Genomic DNA, 20,000 nt, shown 5'->3' with positions numbered 1-20,000 from the left:
CTTGCTGGTTTGGGTTATTATTATTATATTTGTCTTTCATATGATGGTTGTTTTTATTCTTATTGTTGTTTTTATTGTTGTGGTTATGGTTGTTGTTAATATTATCTTTATTGTCATTACTTCTATTGTTAGTAGTTTTATTGATTATCGTTATTATTAATATTACTATATAAGATATCAACATTCTTATGATATTAATTATCAGTATCATCATTATCAATCATATAATTTTAAAAAGAAGAGTGATAATACAAAAATATAATGCGAAACATGTTAGTATTGACAATAAATAATAACGATTATAATGATAATGATGGCAATGATAATAATGATGGTAATAATGATGATAATAATAATACTGATAATTTTGGTAATAGTAGTAGTAGTACTACTACTACTAATACCAATGGTAATCATATTAGTAAAGACAATGATGATGATATTCGTGAAAATAATTATATAATAACGAAAAAAATAATGATAATTAAAACAATGGTAATAATATTGATGATAATGATAACGATAATAATGATGAGAATAATAATAAGGATAACAATAACGTTAATGATAGCGATGATAATAATGATAATGAAAGGATGATAATAATGATAATGAATGATGATAATAATGATAATGAAATGAGGATAATAATGATAATGAAATGAGGATAATAATGATAGTAATAATGACGATGATAATGATAGCAATGATGATGATAATAATGATAATGGAAATAATGGTGTTGCTATTACTACTAATGATGATGATGATGACTAAGAGGGTAATAGCAATGGTAATAATGATAGTGATAATGATTATAATGATATTACCATTACTATGATAATGATGATTAGAATAATGATAGTAATCATGATGAAGATGATAACAACAGCACCAACTATAAGAACGATAATTATGACACAATGATAATGATGATAATGATAATGATACTACCGATGCTACCAATACTGTTACTGCTTCCGATAATAATAACAACGGCAATGGTGATAGCAACGGTTATCATAGATATTATCATTATTGCAACACTGACACAAAAACTCAAATGGAAGTAAAGAAACAAAAGCGTCAATATTTATCATATGACGAATTCAAACTACATGTATCATGTATCTTTGACGACAAAAGCTTCGTGTAACACCCTTAATCAAAAGTTGTTCAAATTACGTTAATAACCTTCATCCGGACCTCCAAAGAAAATATACCTAAGTTTTAACAATATTTCTCGCCAATATAATCAATCTGATGATGGACACATTACACACAACTGTCAGTAACTGTCACACACAACACGCTCTGGCAGGAGTTTGGCACTGGCGCCGCTGTATGGCACTGTCTTCCTTTTTGGCACTGGACTTGGCAGTTTCCATCCTCTGAGCTCTGAAAAAACTTTCTTCCGCCTTTGTTTGTTTATCTTTTCTTTTTGTTTTGCTATTAAAGTTTCAAATTATTGTTTATTGTTGTCATCATTATCATTGCTGTCATTATCATTACTGTCAGAAGTGTATTGGAACCGTTATCTAGTCTATTTATAAGGGCTGCTTTTTATCATCGCAATTATGATGGTAATGATAATAATGATTATATAACATTGCTAATATTATCGTTGACATTATCATTATGTTTTACTAATGTTTCAAAATCGGGGCGATTTTGTAACATTAGTAAAATTAGTATGCTAGAGCAGATTTTATTTTTTACATTTTCTAAACTTGATTTCTAAAACTAATGGATCGGTTTTAGATAATTTTTATGGGGGGGATACTGGCTTCCGCGTCAGCTGGCTTCCGTGGCTGGAGCGCCGCAAGATTTCAAAGTAAAAAATTTGGGCTACTATCCTAAGTCATTCTTAAGTTTCTGATGAGTTTTAAGTTTCCTATTTAGACATGTAATTTATGCTTATTTTGTTTCGAGCAGCACCAATGCCTGAAACGGACGAAGATGCACCCTGATCCCAACAGAGACCAAAGATTTTCAGCCGTTTCCTCAGCAGGCTCGACAAGTCGGTAAGATTACATATAACCTGATCAGTAACCTGAGACCTGACACCCCCCAAGAAAATGATTAGCGCTCCCCTTGTCTGAACCAAATGTGGATTCATAAGAGGTAGGTTGGGGGGGGGGGGTGAGAAAAGGGTGCCATAGAAAGAATTGCGCTAAGGGTACCATCTAATTAAGTTTGGGGATCATTGCGGCAATGATAGGCACATTTCCCCCACTTTTCTTGCAAAACTGAGAGAAGCAACAAAAAGAAACGATATTTTGTAGTTTAGTTTTAATGACTGAGCTTTGAGATCGAAACTTAAAAATATACATACATATTCTAACAGCCTATGATCCATTTGTAATCTGTTCTAACAGCCCAAATGATCCATTTCTAATCTGTTCACAAAGCTATGCAGAAGGGCCTATCTAAATAGATAACGGCCGGAAAATCAAACGGGTTCGATATAAAACGATTTTGTTTATTAATAACATTGGTTCTTTTTTATTAAAAAAAGTAATGAAGGTTTAAGATATCCAATATATAATGAATATACAAAGGTGCGAGCTACCCCAAACAGTATTTGATTTGAAAACGAGGTCCATGCCCCAGACAGAGGAATAGAGACCAATCATTTTGAAAAATAAACAAACAATTTGGAACTAAAAGTTTCCGAAAGGCGGTTATGAACTTTGCGTTTTCGTAAGGAAAGTCTTTGTACAATTTCATATTTGATCAAAACTCTCTTCCCACACACAACAGAAAAAAAGTATAGCCGATGGTTAATCATATGATAAGAAGAGGTATTGCTATATCAGCAAAGTGACGCAAGGAAAGAATTGTTTTCTATTTTTAAAAGTTTTGCTAAAGGTATAAGAACGTTCATACGGTAACGGCGAAAAGAGACAGAAAAACGCAGTTCCACTGAGTATAAGTGTATTGAAGATAAAACGAGTGACTATAAATGCACTTCTATATTTCCACAGCGACATCTTTGCCTCTAGGAAGGATTATAAAACTATATTTTTGAAAGTTTGCAAATACTAAAAGCACGATCTGTCCCAGACGGAGTAGCACGAGTTACGAGAACGCGAGACCAAAACCCAACTTATTAACTCTTCCAAAACAAATGTCAGTTCCAGTGATTCGTGATGATTTACTGGGAATATAGGTAGAATAATGGATGGCGGAGACGGAGACAAGGCACAAGAAGCATGGGAGACTAAGGTAGATATGATAAGAGGGGAGAACGCGGCGATAAACACGATTTTAAAAGTTTCGTGAAGTAAAGTTCTGAGTTCGTATTTCCAGCTCTATTTCTGTCCTTCCCTTGAGTCGCCACATCACAGCGAGAATTTTAATTCTACTTGACGACTGAAAGTTTTATGTATTTTCTCGTGTCCCTGGTGTTATTTTGGGTCATTTATTATAAAATCCACGTCTGTTTATTCCGTAAATAGAGAGATTTATTTGTTGAGGGAAGAGAGGTGTTGGCTCCTGGGATACTACTGTGACGTGTTGTGTGTGAGGGAACTTTGTTGCTGGTTATTTTCGTGTTATTTGGCGTTTGGCTGTTGAAAAGGCAATGGAAGTGTGTTTAGTAGGTTGGAATTGACGTGGGATTCGATATTAGTTTTGTAAAATGTCAGTGGTTAATTTGTAATGGGACAGCATATGTATAAGGAAATTTGCGTTTTTGGTTGAAGGACAGATCTTTCACAAATCATAATTCAGAGGGAATATGAATAAGATACATGTATTTTTGTTGGGAATCTTTTTGTTTTGTATTTCCAAGACTTGTTCTAAAACTTTTGGACTTTGGACAAATTATTGTTGTGTTGATATCAGTAACCTTGGTTGTAACTGTACCCTTGAGAGCACAAATTTATAAGATTTGTGAAAGTATTTACTGTAGGTGAAAATGAGTTAGCCTTGTTATGTTTATATTTATGATAAAGCATTATAACAAGAGTGATATAAGGTAGGGATGGAAAAAATTGGTGTTGATGTTTCAGTTTTCTTTATCAGGTTGTCAGTTAGTGTTTAGTTGAAATGTGTCAGTAACAATGAATTAGACCAGAATAGATAGTCAGTTTGATTTAAAAATGGAAGTTGACCAGTGCATTTTGTTGAAATATGAATTGTGTTTCATGATAGATTGTTATTACTTAAACATTTAAGAGTGCCAACTGCATATAATTCACTGTATGACTTGAGTATTGCTGAGTTTTTAAATTCAATTAAGACATTATTGGGTAGTGTTATTAACAGGTCTAAAATAAATGTATACATTTATTGGCATCTCTTCATCTTACAGTTCATCACATCTTAACGTTTAACCATAGAATAACACTGGAAAATGATTATACCATGATATGGATGAAATGAGATATACTTGCCTTAGTGAGGAACGATTCATCAACATGATATAATATTGTTCCCAACAGTTGTTTTGGGAATGTAAGATAACCTAAGTTGTAGCGGATGATTGGAATGGTTGGCTGTGATGGAGGGGCTGGAATTGAGTGTTTTCATTTTCATATATATTATTCTATTTGTTTATATTTTTTTCTTTGTTAGTTTGAAAGTTTGATGATAATAGTGTTGAATTTGTTGTCATTATCTTTATCGTTATTATTATCTTTATCACTATCATTGTCATTATAATCACTATTCCATTATTATCACTATTCCTGTCATTATTGTTATCATTATCACCATCATTATCATTATCATTATTACTATCACTATCACTGATATTATACTTATTATGTTGCTATTGTTATTATTGTTTTGCTCCTGTTGTTGTTATTATTATTATTATTGTTTATTGTTTTTTGTATTATAGACACTATCACAGGCATTATTATTGTTTTGCTCCTGTTGTCGTTATTATTATTATTATTGTTTATTGTTTTTTGTATTATAGACACTATCACAGGCATAATCATTGTCCTCATCATTATCATTATCATGGTCCCCATTATCTATTATTAGATATTTTGTTGTAACTGATTTATTATTATTATGATGATTATTATTATGTTTTATTTTATTTTATTAAAAAAAAAAATTGTTGCCATTAAAATTATCAGCATAATACCATTGTTATCTGAATTATTGTTATTATGAGTATTAATGTTATTGATATTATTTTTATCGTTATTATTTTTATTGTTATCATTATCAATTTTATGAACACTATCATTATCACTGTCATTATCACTATTGATAGCACTTTCATTGTCATTGTAATTATTATTGTTGTTGTTGTTATTGTTATTATTATAGAGACACTCTCTGTCATAGTCATTATCCTCACCATTGTTAACATTATCATTATTATTATCTTCATCTATCTTCATCTTTATCATCATCTTTATCATCATCATCATCATCATCATCATCATCATCATCATCATCATCATCATCATCATCATCATCATCATCATTATCATCATTGTCATCATCATCATCATTATCATTATCACTATCATCATCATCACCATTTTTTGCATTGAATGCATTTTTTTTATTTTTATGTAGTATATGAAGCTATGCTTTATATCATTGATAACATAATAGCTGTTATCAGTAGAATGTTATATGTACACCATTGCCTTTCCTCCAGATTTAACTTATTTTGTTTTCAGTTGATTTTGGATGTTTCTTTAATCTGGTTCTTGAATATTATCACTTAATTGTATTTAAATGTTTTTTTGTAATTTAATTTAAATGTCATTTATTTTTTGTATTTATAGTTTACAAGGATTAAAAACACTTTCCTGATAAGATAATCAAAAGTTTCTAAGGAATTGGTGAAAAGTATGTTTTAAATATATGCTATTTTTCAGGTCAACATTTTATCCTTGGATTACATGTGTTAAGATCTATAGCATTCTGTTATCAGTTTTGAGTAATGGATAATATAAGTTATAGCCTAGTCATTGCTAATTGGTTCACGATTAGTGTACTTTAATTCAGGTGTTTTATACCAAATTAATATTTTTTTTGTAGACTACACAACAAACAAAAAACAAGCTAGATGGAGAAGACAGGAAAGAAAGTCCCAAAAGAAGAAAGCTTTCCAATGAAGAGCTGCTAGATAGTGAAGAAAAGGTAAAGTATATGTGTATTTTGTCTGTTTTGGACGGGCATGTAAATACGAGAACCTCCAAGTTTGTGGTTATTGTTTGCGTTTTTCTTTTTGTATATATTAGTGGTGATTGGCCATACAATGTCAGAGGAGGTTTATCTTTGATCATCATAATTTTTTTTTTTTTTTAAATGTGACATCTATCTTACCTTGTCAAGTGAGATTAACTTTTTTTTCCAGTTAACCCATTGACAGTGGATGGCATGAATTGCTGTATAGGCAGAGTCGGTCGTAGATGCCGATGGCACTGTGCCAGACAATGTAAACCTGCCATCCGACTGTATACATATTTTATTAAAACCGTGACCAATGGGAAATGGGTTATACTCCTGTCCTTATCAAACAAAATTTATTCTTGATCTGTTATTGATATTAACCCATTGGTCGTGGTTTTAATAAAATATGTATACAGTCATGTGGCGGGTTGTATGACATGGTGCCATCCATGTTTATGACGATGCTGCCTTGACAGCAAATCATGCCTCCTGCTATCAATGGGTTAATTCATGACCTGATGTTTAATATCTTCTTAATGTATCTTGTAAAGTTATATAATGTACACATTTATTAAAGCACCATCTTCTTACCATGAAAAGACAGTGACTGGAGAAGGCATTATGTGGTAATGTTTTTTTTTTTTTTTTCCCAGATGGATGGGAAAGGTGGAGAAGGGGGATCTGCCCAGACTCTGGGGGATCAAGCTTTTATTATCCAGCTACAGGAGGAAGTGCAAAGTAAGTTGTCAAAGAAGTTGTTAATTAATTTCTAGACTACATTGATATATAGTGTTATGTTGATTTATATTGTAATACCCATGATATTAACCCACTCATGACAGGGGCATTCCAGCCTAAATCAGTTAAATAAACGACGCCGTATGACGTCACCCAGCGAACGGGCCTTGAATGCGCGGTACCCGTGGTGTACCAGCTGTTCAGAGAGGGTTAAAACAAACTCTGGCAATTAGATCATACTACATTTTTCTTTTCTTTTTTATACAGCAAAAGACCTTACAATTCAAGCTCTTCAATTTGAAAATCAGAAGTTAAAGCAACAGCAAGCTGCACCACAAAATGTATCTCCAGTTGAGAAGAAGGTCCTGGATCAGTACAAAATGAAGGTTTGCATTTATTGTTATGTCTCTAGAATACCAATATTTTTCTGTAGTTGATGTATTCTTCATTTTATTATGATAAGTTGTTCAAAGTAATTGGCTTTGGCATATAAGGATCAGCATAGGTTGTGACATGTTTTATACACAATTTTTTTTATTTATCTATTTATTTTGTTGATGTTTAATAGTTTCTCCCATCTACCTTTTTTTCAAACAGATAATGGAATACCAGGCCGCTCTCAGTCAACGCGACCAGGTGATCGGCACTCTACAAACAAGGCTAGCGGAACTGGTGCAGCAGCGGGACGAAGCCCTGACAGATGCAGCGCAACAGACAGAAAATTTTGGAAGGGAGGTGGAAACGCTGAAGCTACAGCTGCAGGAGGCAACGGATGCCTTGACCAAGAAATGGGTGACGGGGGTAAATCCTCGGGAACATCTGGTGCTAAAGAATAAGGTAAGGAGAAAAGTGTTGCAATTTTATGGATAACCTCAGGGCATTGGTTCTCTGTGGGTACATGTACTGTTATTTGAGTATGAGGAAGACTATTACCAGATAATCAAGGGAGAGTGTCAACACTTCAAGATATATGAATGTATATTTGTCAGTATTCCTCAACTGTCTGTATACAAGTGGCTTGACAACATTGAAATCATATGAGAGTTGTCTGGATACCTATGAATTTGTATGAACTGTTGCTTTTGCAGTTAATAGCCGTCCAGCAGAGTTTTGATCAGGATCGGCAGTTTTTAGAGGAAGTAACCAAGCAGCTGACGGAGAAAGCAGAGAGGTGTAATTTACTTGAACTAAAGTACAAGCAGTGTTTACATAAGTGCAAGCAAGTGCAGGTTGAAAATGAGGATTTGAAAAGTAAGAACAAGAGCAGTGAAGCAAATCTAATGGTGTTGGAAGAGGAAAAGAAGAAATTGGAAGAAAAGCTTAATGAAGCAAAAGAGCGTTTTGCATCTCTTACAGAGGAAGGAAAACAAACGGTTTTGGACGTTAGTATGCAGTTTGATTTTCACCTAGATGTCATGAATTTCAAGGTTAAACACTGATATACAAAAGGAAAATAGGACTTGAGATATTTTATATCTGTATGTTAGAATCAGCAATAGATTAATAGCCATAGTATTAAATACAACATAACTTTATTTTTGCTCATTTTTTAGCAATATTTATCAATATTTAGAAGAATCTAGCATTGTAAACTACTTGAATTTTTCTTTTAGATGGTATGTTCAAAATGTTTCTTATATCTTCTCCAACTGATAAGTTATATTTCCTTTTAGATTCAAAATCTGATGGGGAAGATGCAGGAATTAACGGTTCAGCTCAAGGTAGCTAAGGAAGAAAAGGACAGACAGATAGCTGCTGCTGAAGAACGTCTTGGTAGTGAAATAACGCTGATAAAGCAGAAGATGAGGTATTGTTTGATATGGGTCTGATTATTAGTTTTTTTTAATATTCCAGTAGATTAATTATTGTATATTATGATACCGATCAGGGAGAAGCAAACAGGAGAAAAACAGAATGGTGGAAAGTTGCAGCGGTTAATGAGAGAGTCTAGTAATTATTATTATATTATATTTTTTTGCTGGCAAAATTTTAGGCGTCTCATACTTATATATTCTGAATAAATTTATATGTATTAATATATGTGCTAAAAATAATTTGATCTCTATTTCCTATTTAGTGAACAACACTCTGAGGAGATTTTGAAGATCAAAGAAGCATATGAGAAAGAACTGGAGGAAGCGCGCCAACAAATAAGTGCATTGGAAAAGTTGCACCTCGAAGACCATGCAAGACTAGTGGCAGGTGTTGAAGCCGAGAGGAACAAAGTCCATATATTAGAGTCGACTTTAAGTGACATAATGAAGAAAAATGAAGAGAAGGAGAATGAATTAGAACAACAGAAGGAGAAGAGAGTAGAAGTGGAAGAGCAGCTAAAAGTAGAAATAGAAAGAGTCCGAGATCTTAGAGAGAAGAATGAATTGCTAGAGAAAGAGTTAGAAGATAAGGAGAAGGAAGTGGCAGAGAACAAAAGCTTCAAGAATGATATGAATGTGCAGCTTCAGAACATGAATATGCAGTATGATGGAGTGATGAAGAAGATCGAAGAATACCAGGTAGAGAATAAGAACTTGAAGCTAAAATATGATGAACTGTTGGTGGAGAAGGAGAACTGGAATCAGGAGAAGGCATCGCTGACTGCAGAGCTGCAGTATGTTGAGAAACTGAATGCTGAAGTTAATAATCTAGAAGGGGAAGTCAGGATGAAAGTGGAGCTGGAAAAGGAATTGGTCATTTGCCGAAATGTTCAAGTTGATCTCCAAAGAAAATGCTCAGAACTGCAGTCTTACGAAAAGGTAAACTTAGATCTCCAGGGAGATCTCGAGAAAAAGGACCTGGAGTTAATGAAGTTGAAAGAAGAGTGTGATCAGATGAGTGCCATTTTTGAAGAACTTGCCCAGAGCAAAGCTGAAAAAGAAGAATTGAATAGTCAAATTCAAGGCTTTCAGCAAAAGTACAATTCAGCAACAGAAAAGTTGAATGAACTTGAAAGAGAACAGAAGAACCTACAGTCGAAATATGAGGGACTCCAGGAAGAGAAAGAGAACTGGCTCAAAGAGAAAGAGACATTGAATAAAGAAATTGGTTATATTGAAAAACTTAATGAGGAAGTAAATAAACTTCAGGAAGAGCTGAAAATCAAAATAGAGTTGGAAAAAGAAGTTATTGGCCTCAGGGTTACTTGCGAAGATCTCCAAAAGAGATTAGCCGAGCTGGAGCATTGCAATGAAAGAAATGTGGGGCTTGAAGCTGATCTTGAGAAGAAGAATCTTGAAATTGCAGAATTGAAAGGCAAATACTCATCCCTACTAGAAGAATATGAGTTGTTTGAGAAGGTCGATTGGTTGAGTGATGAGGAGCTACTAGAGGAAAGGGGAATGAATTTATCCATTAAAAGCAAGGTCAAAGAACTGGTACAGAAGCTGAAAGAAACGGAGAAGAACCTACATTCCATGGAAATGACCTTAAGAGAAGCCTGCCTGGAAAAGGAGGCTCTTTTGTCAGAAATGGAACAGTTAAGAAAAACCTGTGACAGCATGGAGAGACACAAGAATGAAACTGAAGCTGAACTCGAAAAGATGATGGACCAGTATAAAATGATGGAGGCGGAACTAGTAGACACAAGACTGGCGCTAGACAGGGAGGTGCAGCTGGCAACCCATCAGCGGATAACGAGTGACGTTGGGGCAAGTGTTTCGGCATCCCTAGAGGACCGTGCTGCACAGACTAGTTCAGTTACAAGTGTAACATATCCATTGCCAGAAGATAATCACAGTGAGCAAGGAGATACTGACACAGCAATTGTCTCTCTGGGGACGGAGAGCAAAGGGGGAAGTGATGGTGCCTCCTGGAAAGAAAAGTATGTTAGTCTGGAGAAGAGCAAGAAGGAATGCGAGAACGAAATTGAGAAGCTGAAGATTAAATCCCATGATCAATATTTTGCTATTCAGTCGCTGGAGAATGTAAAGTCTAAGTTGAGTAGGAGAATTGAAGAACTGGAAATGGAGAAGAAGAAATGGAGGGAAGACCAGAGACAGCTCCAGGAATTGCAAGCTGAAAAGATGCAACATCAAGTGTTGATAAAGGAACTGGAGTTTATGCTTGCAGGAACTGAAGAGAAACTGAAACAAGCTGAGCAAAATATGAATCAGCTTCGAATGAATGTACAAAATCTAGTCAAATTGCATAGCTCAGAAAATCCAGAGTTCAGCCAAAAATTCACAAATTTCTTAGGGTTAATGACTACAAAATCAGAAAAAGTTCCAAAGGAGTGTATCAAATTAGAATATGAGGTTAAGATTGAGGAACTTCACATTATATATGAAGACTATAGGAAATGCTTGTCAAGTCTACAGGATGTTTTGCATCACTCAGACACACTGCATAAAGAAAAACTTGTCAGCCACCTAGAAAATGCTGTCCTGAAAAGTGAAATACAAAAATTGAGAACCTCCCCTGAAATAAGAGAGAAGCAAGGGGAACCCGGAGAAAAGTCAGACTTTGTGGAAAGCAACGTGAAAGAAGTGCCAGAATGTGCCAGCACAGAAAATGCGAATGTGGTCCTGAAACATGAGAACGAGAGGCTGAAGATAGCCCTAAACCAGCAACAAATACGTTGTAGATTAGAGAAACTTCAGTATGAGTCACCTAGGCTTCAGTCACAGGTAAAGCTTACATCTGATTTTGACAAAAGCAACCAGAAATTTTGAATGTTAATGGCAGTGTAATGTATAGTTACAAATGCTTAGTATATTCCCTTTTTTTTTAATTTGCAGCAGGAACAAGGTTCACCTAGAAAAGAGAGAGAACTCTTTAAAACACAATTAGGTAATCGTTTCAAGCAGATACTGCAGGACTGGGAAGACAAGGCTAAATGTGAACCATCCTTGGCAAATTTCATCTCTGCAGAATCACACAAAGTAAGTATGCATGTCATTTAATGTTTTATCATACAGTAGGAGCTGTATGGGGAAGCAAGATTGTTGGCTACAAGTGATAATAGTTGAAGTAAGGAGGAGCAGATGAAATCATGAGAATACTGATAAATGATAATGAAAAGAGAAATTAACTAAGTACTTTCATAATTTTTTGTATCCAGGATGTGAATAATGAGATACATTTCCCTGCATATTTTATTTATCAGCTTTGCAGACAGATGTGCAATTTTCACTGCATTGCCAAGTGTTAATCCCTTGATGTACTTTTCTTGCAGGTTCACAATATTTTACAGAGTTTAGATGAACTTGAGGATGACTCTCCATCCAGCCATGTGTATATGGAAACTGCCATTCAGTTCATAAGAGATGCAGTAGTCAAGGTAAATAAATATTATACCCACAATGGTTTCTTCTTGTCACTGCTTCAGACAAGGTTTAACAGTGATTTTGATATATATATATATATGCATATGATGGGTAAGTATAGTATTTTAAGAGGGTTTTTTCATATTTTTTTTTATAGCTTTACATACCAGATGAAAAAATTACATAATTTTTTTGTTTTCCTTAACTGTATATTTTTTTTGGCAAAATGCCCATTTTTGTGTATAACTTATCTTAATTCAAGTATTTTCTTGTTTTTACAATTATAGTGTGTATCATTTTCATAGTTCTTTTGAAAAGGAAGTGTAATTTCTTCATTATGCTTCTGATTATGTAAATCAGCTAAATGTGAACTAGCAACGGCCGAAATTGGGGATGAATAGAGGGTGAAGAATTTACGCTAAAAATTATTTTGTTTGCCAGACTTATGTCATAGTGAAAGTGCCAGTATTTAAAAGTCATTCAAGTAGATGTGATTTGGCAAATATTTTGTGGATCCAATTGTCAGAAAGGAGAGATGTTGTTTGTGTATGGATCTCAGTAACAGTGGTATGGGGGTAAGTTAGTAAGTGAGAGAGTGTGTGAGTGTATGAGTGTAAGTGTGAGTGAGAGAGTTATTTTTAAGTTATTTATTCATGTTCATAAACTTTTTTCCTTATCTTATGAGGAGGAGGGTAATGAAACAACATTTTTTATTCACATCCTTTAGTATTAAATAACCTTGCAGTAGAGGTTGTCTAGCAATTTCATTGCATTCTCAAAACTATTTTCTTCATATGACATGTAACAATACTTGCCTCTTATTGATTAGGTACACACAAATGAAAATTTGAAACAAGTATTTTTCTTTCATCTCCCTTTGTAGTTAGATTTGTGCCAATATTCCCAAGCAGATTAACTGATTTTGTTTAAGTAATATTAATATTCAATACATTCAACTTACCCTGCACACTAAGTGAAGATGACACAAGCTACTTTGTGCGTTTTTACATATTATTAAACCATATACTAGTCTATAATGCACAAGTAGTTATATGCATATACAGAGAGAGAGAGACAGACAGAGACAGAGACAGAGACAGAGACAGAGACAGAGACAGAGACAGAGACAGAGAGAGTGAGTTTGTTTATTTGTTTGTTTGTTTGTTTGTTTGTTTGTGTATGTGTTTGTGTGTGTTTGGCTTTACATGTCTGTGTGCCTATGAGATTGTGAGTGTAAATGTGTGTGTCTGCATCTGTGAGTATTGAAGAAGATAATTGTGCATTCTAAAACTGGAACATGAATAAACTAACTGAGCCACTTAGTATCACTATCTAGAATTGGAAAACATAGCCGTATGTAATTTTTTGTGGGCCTCTGATTGATCTTGTTCTGTTTCCATATTACAATTAATAGGGGTTTTATTTTATTTTATTATTTATATTATTATTACTATTAATGTTATTATTTTATTATTACCATCATCATCTTCAGTACAATTTTAATAAAAAGTATATGAAGTGTCTTTGAAAATGTGTGTTTGTTTATTTTATTTTATTATTATTATTTTTTAATAAGTTTGATTATAGGGAGACTTTTGTACCCTTGATTTCAGTGGTCTAAAAACATTTTTTAAGGTTGGATTATTGAAAATCAAAGACTTTAATGCTTCTATTTAATTAAACTAGTTTATGCACATGTGCATGAACATACATACACATGTGCACATCATATGCACATGCACATGCATATGCACATGCACATGGACATGCACATGTATATGCACATGCACATGCACATGCACATGGACATGCACATGTATATGCATATGCACATGCATATGCACATGCACTCAGTCACACATGGATATGCACATCCACACCTACCCAGACACCTACACACATGCATGCACGCATGCAAGCACAAATGCATGCCTGTACGCATGCATGCACCCACACATACACAGACTCACATATGCATGTAAATGCACATGCACACGCACATGGACACAAGAGTACTAAATATGTTGGCATCACACTTATCAAGAAACAGTGATAGGAAGTGGCTATTCCTGTGCAGAAAAAAAGAGAAAAGAAAAGAAATAAAATAATTTTACATTTCCTACGTACACATGTCTTAGATTTTGATGGGCTACAATAGATTTATAAGACTCACATAGATAAATAAAAATATTTTATGTTTTTTGGCATGTTTATACAGTGTGGGGTACATTTAAAAAAATAAATGGTTCAATATATAAATAGCAATAATGATAGAAATATGCCTCTACTCATACTGAAAAATCTCAAAAGGAATTACATAAAATAGACAGATATTTTTGTTGTTGTTATTATTAGCATTATCAATATAGTTCTCCCTGAACTACAGCGACAATAACTATATGATTTGTGGCAACCACTTCTCGCATGTTGTCTTGTTTTTCTGCAGATTAGTTCGATTACGTGTCGATTTGGCTGAGTATACCTACCCTTGCAATTCTGTTAGTCTGGATTAACATAAACTTTAAGAAAACACAAGCTGCTTGTTTATAGAAGGAAAGCAGTCCTTTCATTCTGTTTTGTTTCAAATGGTGAAAATATTGCAAAAAAATGAAGTTGAAAGCAGTTGTTCTAGCAATACATTGGGATGGACCAACTTTTAACAATACATACATTTGTGCTGTACAAGAATATATAGTGACCAACAATATATTGTATTACTACACAGATTTTTTTTATATATATATAGTATTATATTGTTATGAAATAGTATATACCACTAGAGAGGAGGCAAAGTGAGGGTAACTTTTGACAACTTGTGATATAATGAGAAAATCACCACTTGCTTTGACAGTGCTGCTTCTTAATAGCATGCAATAATTCACAATTTTATCAGATTTGTGATAGCTACCTTTGTCTCCTTGTATCCTTAATGAAACTAATTTGCAGATAGTTATACATGTAAATTGAAATTCCATGTAGAAAGAAAAATGACACATCCACACCTCAACATATATCGTATTTTATGATTCGCAGATATATATGTTTATATATGTATATATATATTTTTTTTTACCCAGATTACCAGTAAAGAAATACCACATCAGTACAATGTAACCATCATTTAAAGCAAAAGTTTTATCTAGCCCGGCAATATTGATCACTTCTGTTTCGAGTTTTGAAAAGGAATTTAGCTTAGTAGAATGTCAGGAGTAGTATGATATTATTTGTTCAAAAGTACTTGCCAATAGTGTTGATATTTGCTTATCATTTTTCCACTGAATTGTACTGCAGTCAGATTTTTATTGATTTAGCTAATTTTTCTTTAATGCAACTTAATTAAAATGGAAGAGAGTAAATTTATGTTGAGGAAATCTTTTTTTTTTTTAAGTATTTTTTTCTTTATGCAGAGGTTAAAACGGTTATTGCTCTATGAAACCATCTTGTGTTTCACCACTTCTTTGCATTGCACATTTTCCCATGTTGCAATGCAATAGTTCCTTTACAAAATATATTTAGAGTCTAGGTGCCACTATATATTGTTATTGATAATTGTAAACAGTACAGCCATACATTTTCTGGAGGTCTGTACCTTGCCATGAAATTTAAGAGGTGAGAGTTCATTTCAGAACAATCAGACATTATTGCAGAGAGAGAGCGAGATCAAGTTGCGAAGGGGGATTCAAATGATCGGTACTTATTTTTCATAAGCAGTTTATGCTGTATTCTTGAAAATTAAGTGCTTGTCAGTAGGAACATTCTTCATTTAAGCATTTATACTATATGCTATGGGTAATGTCTATCATTATATTGAAATGTTAATGTGATATGAAGAACTATTGAGTACATTACATTTAAAGCTTTTCCTCAGGCTGACTACATCAAAATGGTACAAGTAAAGCTATTTTCTAGAGAGCCTTTGAGTTGGGCAATAACCTTTACAACATTAACTTTACTGAAGGAGAGTTATTTTTGTTACATATGCATTTTATGAACATTCTTATTGTTCCTCTATAAGTTTCCACAGACAGACTAATGGAAGATTTCACAGCAATAGTGTTGTCTTCTCTAACTTTTCTGGTAATTCTCAAAAATTTGTAAAAAAGTGAAAATGTTGGAAAGTCAAGTGAGTAAAACCAGTGAAATGAAATGATAAGATAATTACAGTAGCATTCTTGTCTCAATGAATCATGTGTTCAATGAAAAGTGAAGCAATCCCTTGAAGTTGTTATTGTAATATATCATGTCTTAGAATTGGAAAGTTTTCTGATTTTTTTTTCACTTTAGCTTTTCATATATCTATTGATATCACACCCTCAATGTAATTATTTCTTATTAATGTTTACTTCGAAGGTGATATGATTTAGATTAACCTGTTTGAATAATTAGGGTTTCGTGTCTATATCACCCATCAAGTTTCTCCTTGGAGTGAAACCTGGTTCATGATTCATTTAGCTCGCTTGGCACAGGGAATCAGTGGTTTTGAATTAAAAAACATTTGAGCAAAAAATCTGACTTGGAAGATAACTTGTAACTGAACTGTTTTATTGCATTGTACACTGGAGAGAAAATGCTGTTAATACCAAGAGCACCAGTAGGAGTTTCGAGAAAAGTTTATCAAAGTTGGGTGAGAAAGCGAGGGAACTAATACATTTTTGTCTTCTGTGTGTGTACAGCTTTTCGTGTGTCTTAGGATCTAGCGAAGCACAGACAAATCGACCTGAACGCGTAACGTTTTAGTTACTGCTCTTATTAGGTACTTTATTTTGGGCTCTATGCCCTATCCGGCCCGACCGGAGTGCTCTTAATCGTGAGACGTATGAAAGTTATTTTAAAAAGCATTGCTACAGCTTTTTTGTGCGCTTAGAAGCATTATGGAGATCATGGGTGACAAAGAGAGCTCGAGTGCATGGTTCAGCCATCACTTTAGCTGTTGTCGGACACGAGGTGGTCGGTGTCGTTGGTCACATAAACATTGGTCTCTGTGTCGTGGGGCTCCTGTTGGCGAGGCACGAGACGCTGCTTGCGTCGCTCGCACCACCAGCAGCAGAAGCGGGACAGCAGGAACAGCGTCACGGAGGAAACCTAGATTTGACGATTGATAAGAAAACTGGATTAGTTTTTTTAAGGGTAAATGGAATGCATTTTAAACGAGGGAAATTCTTATTGTTATCGGGTCGTTGGATGGAACGAAAAGGGGAAGGAGACGCACCTGGTCGTCGGTGAAGACATAAAGCAGCGGGTTGGTGACTGCGGCTGCCACGAGCAACAGGGAGGACCAGGGCAGTGCAGAGGCCTCTTCGTGGTAGTGCTGAGGTGTAGCCTGGCACTGAGAGGACACGGCGCACGACGAAGCCACCACCACGTGAGCCAGCATGGGAACCAAGGAGGCCACGCTCACGCACCAACCCCCCACGCGCACGCTGCCGATGCTGTTGCTGCTGTTAGCTCCTTGGCTGCAGAGGACAAGGCATGGTCAGGGCATCGCCAGGGCATCGCCAGGACATGGCCAGGAAGGACAAAGGTGTCGATCGTGGCGTGTGGGGAAAGTAAGATCTCACAGGCACAACGGAAACCCCTTCGAGGGTGTCACTTACGCGCAGTTAGAGATGGGCGCCTCCTCAGGGTCGTTGCAGGCGTTAGCGGGCGCCGGGCCCCGCCGCACCGTCATGGCCTTGAGCTGGGTGGCGCGGGTGGACGCCCACATGAGCAGGGCCGAGGCGATGTGGCCGCCCACCAGGAACGTGAGGAAGGCGGTGAAGGACAGCGGCCAGAGGGTGGAGAGGTGGCAGCTCTCATCGTGGTCCTCCCACGAATTCCAGCCGATGTAGGGCAGCACCGACACGATCACGGCCACCCACCACACGGCGCCCACGGCCACGCTCCAGCCCACCACGTTGGTGCCGGCCGTCATGAACCTGTGGGCGGAAGAACGGGCGGGAGGTGGTGGATGAGTGGGTGGGTGAAATGGTCAAAGCATGGCGAGGGCTGGAGGGTGGAATGTTGTGTGTGTGTGTGTGTGTGTGTGTGTGTGTGTGTGTGTGTGTGTGTGTGTGTGTGTGTGTGTGTGTGTGTGTGTGTGTGTGTGTGTGTGTGTGATTAATCTCTCTGTATTTTCGTATATATGTACGTTTATGCTTATGTATGTTATTATGTGTATGAGGGAGGTTATATACAGTATGTGTATATTTGTCTGAATGTGTATTTTGCACGTGTGCTTTTGTGTCTTTTTATATGATTTTTAGTCACCGTGTGTTGTTGTTTGTGTATTTGTATGTGTGTTTGTGTGTTCAGGTGAGGCGCGGTGAGAGAACTTACCATGAGGTGAGTCTGGATCAATAGCCACTAGCTGAGGCAAGGGTCCCCTCCCTTCCTCCCTACCTCTCCCCTTCCCCGTCTCCCTCCTCTCCCTGTCCCCACTCCCCTTGCCTCCCTCTCTTTCCTCCCCTCCTCCTCTGCCCCCTCCCCACCAATACTACAGTCCGTCTTTCCCCTCCCTCTGATCCCCTCTTTTCTTTTCCCCCTTCCCCTCTCCTCCTCCCCTTCTTCCCCTCCCCTCCCCTCCCCCTTTTCCTCCCCCTCCTTCCTCCCCTTCCCCCCTCCATCCCCATCAATATCACAGTCAATCTTTCCCTTCCCCCTCATCCCCTCTTCTCTCCCCCCCTCTCCCCTCTCCCCTTCCTACCCCCATCTCATCTCAAGCGCTTCCCTCTCTCTTTTTCCCACAAGTGTCATTTTACTGCCTCCCCTATAACTACCTTCTTTATTTCCATGTGCTCCTCGCTCGCTATTTGTCATGGGCTCATGGTGTGAGAAGTAGTGGTTCGTGTCTTTCTGCTGTGGTTGTCTGTTGTGTCTGGAAGTAGCCATGCACGGGTCTTTTTTGTTTGTCTACTCACAGGTGTCATGCACGGGTCTTTTTTTTTTGTCCGCTTACTTGTATTTTGTCTCTTCGTTTTGTCTTTCGGGTCTGTCTAATACCGGTGGTTGTCTGTCTGCCTGCCGTGACTGTATGCTGTGTATGTATGTTGTGTTTGTCTGATATCAGTGTCATGTACTTGGTTGTCTTTTGTGTCTGTCTTTCTGTCGTGTCTGTGTCGTGTCTGTTGCCTGTCGGTGTCATGCCAGTCAGCTGGAGCCTGAAGGTCACTGTGTTTTTTTTTATTATTTTTTTTTTTTGCCGTGTCATGTCTATTCCTCTCACGACTTTTCTTCTTTTCGATCTGCTTTTAGATTCATGGAAAGTGCATGAAAAAGATCAGTAAAAAATCACGTGTTGTTGTTGTGGGACATTCGTTGCAATGATGACTATCGTTATTGATATTAATTTTTTAAATAACGTTAGTAAATTACTCCCCTTCCCCGTCTCCTGTCCCCACTCCTCCCTTACCTCCCCCCTCTTCCCTCCTCCCCCTTCCCTACAATTCCCCTCCCCCTCATCCCCTCTTCTCTTTTCCCCCCTTCTCCTCCCCTCCCCTTCTATCTCCCCTCCCATTTTCCCCGTTGCTCTTAATACTGCCATGCACGGTGTCTCTAACGATGCCGAGACAGAGAGAGAAAAGACAGGAACATTACAGTTGCTCTTTCTATTGCGGGCACTGTTGGCAGCTCCCGTTGTCAGCATCGGTATTGACGTTGTTTCTGCTCTTGACACGGTGTGTTTGCCCTTATGCTTATTCTTCTTTTCTTTACTCTTGTGTTCTTTTTTTTCTCTCTTTCTTTTTTCCTTTTGTTTTTGTTTTTTCTTATCATTTTTCTTCATCATCAGTCTCTTTACTCTTGTTCTTGTTCTTGTTCTTGTTCTTGTTCTTGTTCTTCACCTCTTCCTTCTCTTTCCTCTCATTCTCCTCC

At 36.4% G+C, this 20,000-nt stretch overlaps 3 protein-coding genes across 18 annotated transcripts in view; 1 reads left to right on the top strand and 2 right to left on the bottom strand.

Moving 5' to 3' along the window:
* PolD1 (DNA polymerase delta 1, catalytic subunit) overlaps positions 1–4 on the bottom strand; it is a 19,010-nt gene extending 19,006 nt beyond the window's left edge. For both annotated transcript variants that reach the window (XM_086543465.1, XM_043019116.2), the window contains exon 1: positions 1–4. This exon is cut by the window's left edge and continues 120 nt beyond it. The gene's annotated coding sequence lies outside the window, so the exon portion shown is untranslated.
* Positions 5–1,918: 1,914 nt separating this feature from the next.
* Positions 1,919–20,000, top strand: part of LOC122255187 (uncharacterized) — a 115,021-nt gene continuing 96,939 nt past the window's right edge. For 8 of the 15 annotated variants that reach the window (XM_086543462.1, XM_043019106.2, XM_043019104.2 and 5 more), the window contains exons 1-10: positions 3,064–3,228; positions 6,019–6,120; positions 6,807–6,891; positions 7,159–7,277; positions 7,489–7,728; positions 7,980–8,273; positions 8,565–8,698; positions 8,969–11,513; positions 11,625–11,768; positions 12,062–12,166. In XM_086543462.1, the coding sequence (XP_086399588.1) occupies positions 3,181–3,228; positions 6,019–6,120; positions 6,807–6,891; positions 7,159–7,277; positions 7,489–7,728; positions 7,980–8,273; positions 8,565–8,698; positions 8,969–11,513; positions 11,625–11,768; positions 12,062–12,166 (3,816 nt within the window). In that variant the 5' untranslated portion in view covers positions 3,064–3,180. Of the gene's footprint in view, positions 2,025–2,105; positions 2,125–3,063; positions 3,229–6,018; positions 6,121–6,806; positions 6,892–7,158; positions 7,278–7,488; positions 7,729–7,979; positions 8,274–8,564; positions 8,699–8,968; positions 11,514–11,624; positions 11,769–12,061; positions 12,167–20,000 lie in introns of those variants that run through there. The other 7 variants (XM_086543463.1, XM_043019113.2, XM_086543464.1 and 4 more) reach the window with 3 other exon arrangements.
* The window catches only part of LOC122255191 (uncharacterized), a 42,324-nt gene continuing 37,846 nt past the window's right edge, over positions 15,523–20,000 (bottom strand). Inside the window, exons 5-7 of the mRNA XM_043019121.2 lie at positions 17,747–18,067; positions 17,362–17,605; positions 15,523–17,234 (exon numbers count right to left, since the gene is read on the bottom strand). Of these exons, the coding sequence (XP_042875055.1) occupies positions 17,076–17,234; positions 17,362–17,605; positions 17,747–18,067 (724 nt within the window). The 3' untranslated portion in view covers positions 15,523–17,075. The remainder of the gene's footprint in view (positions 17,235–17,361; positions 17,606–17,746; positions 18,068–20,000) is intronic.

Source organism: Penaeus japonicus, unplaced genomic scaffold (assembly GCF_977035675.1).
Source record: "Penaeus japonicus unplaced genomic scaffold, GWHDUDI00000001_assembly GWHDUDI00000013, whole genome shotgun sequence".
Lineage (NCBI taxonomy): Eukaryota > Metazoa > Arthropoda > Malacostraca > Decapoda > Penaeidae > Penaeus > Penaeus japonicus.
This window is presented reverse-complemented; position numbering and strand designations above follow the sequence as displayed.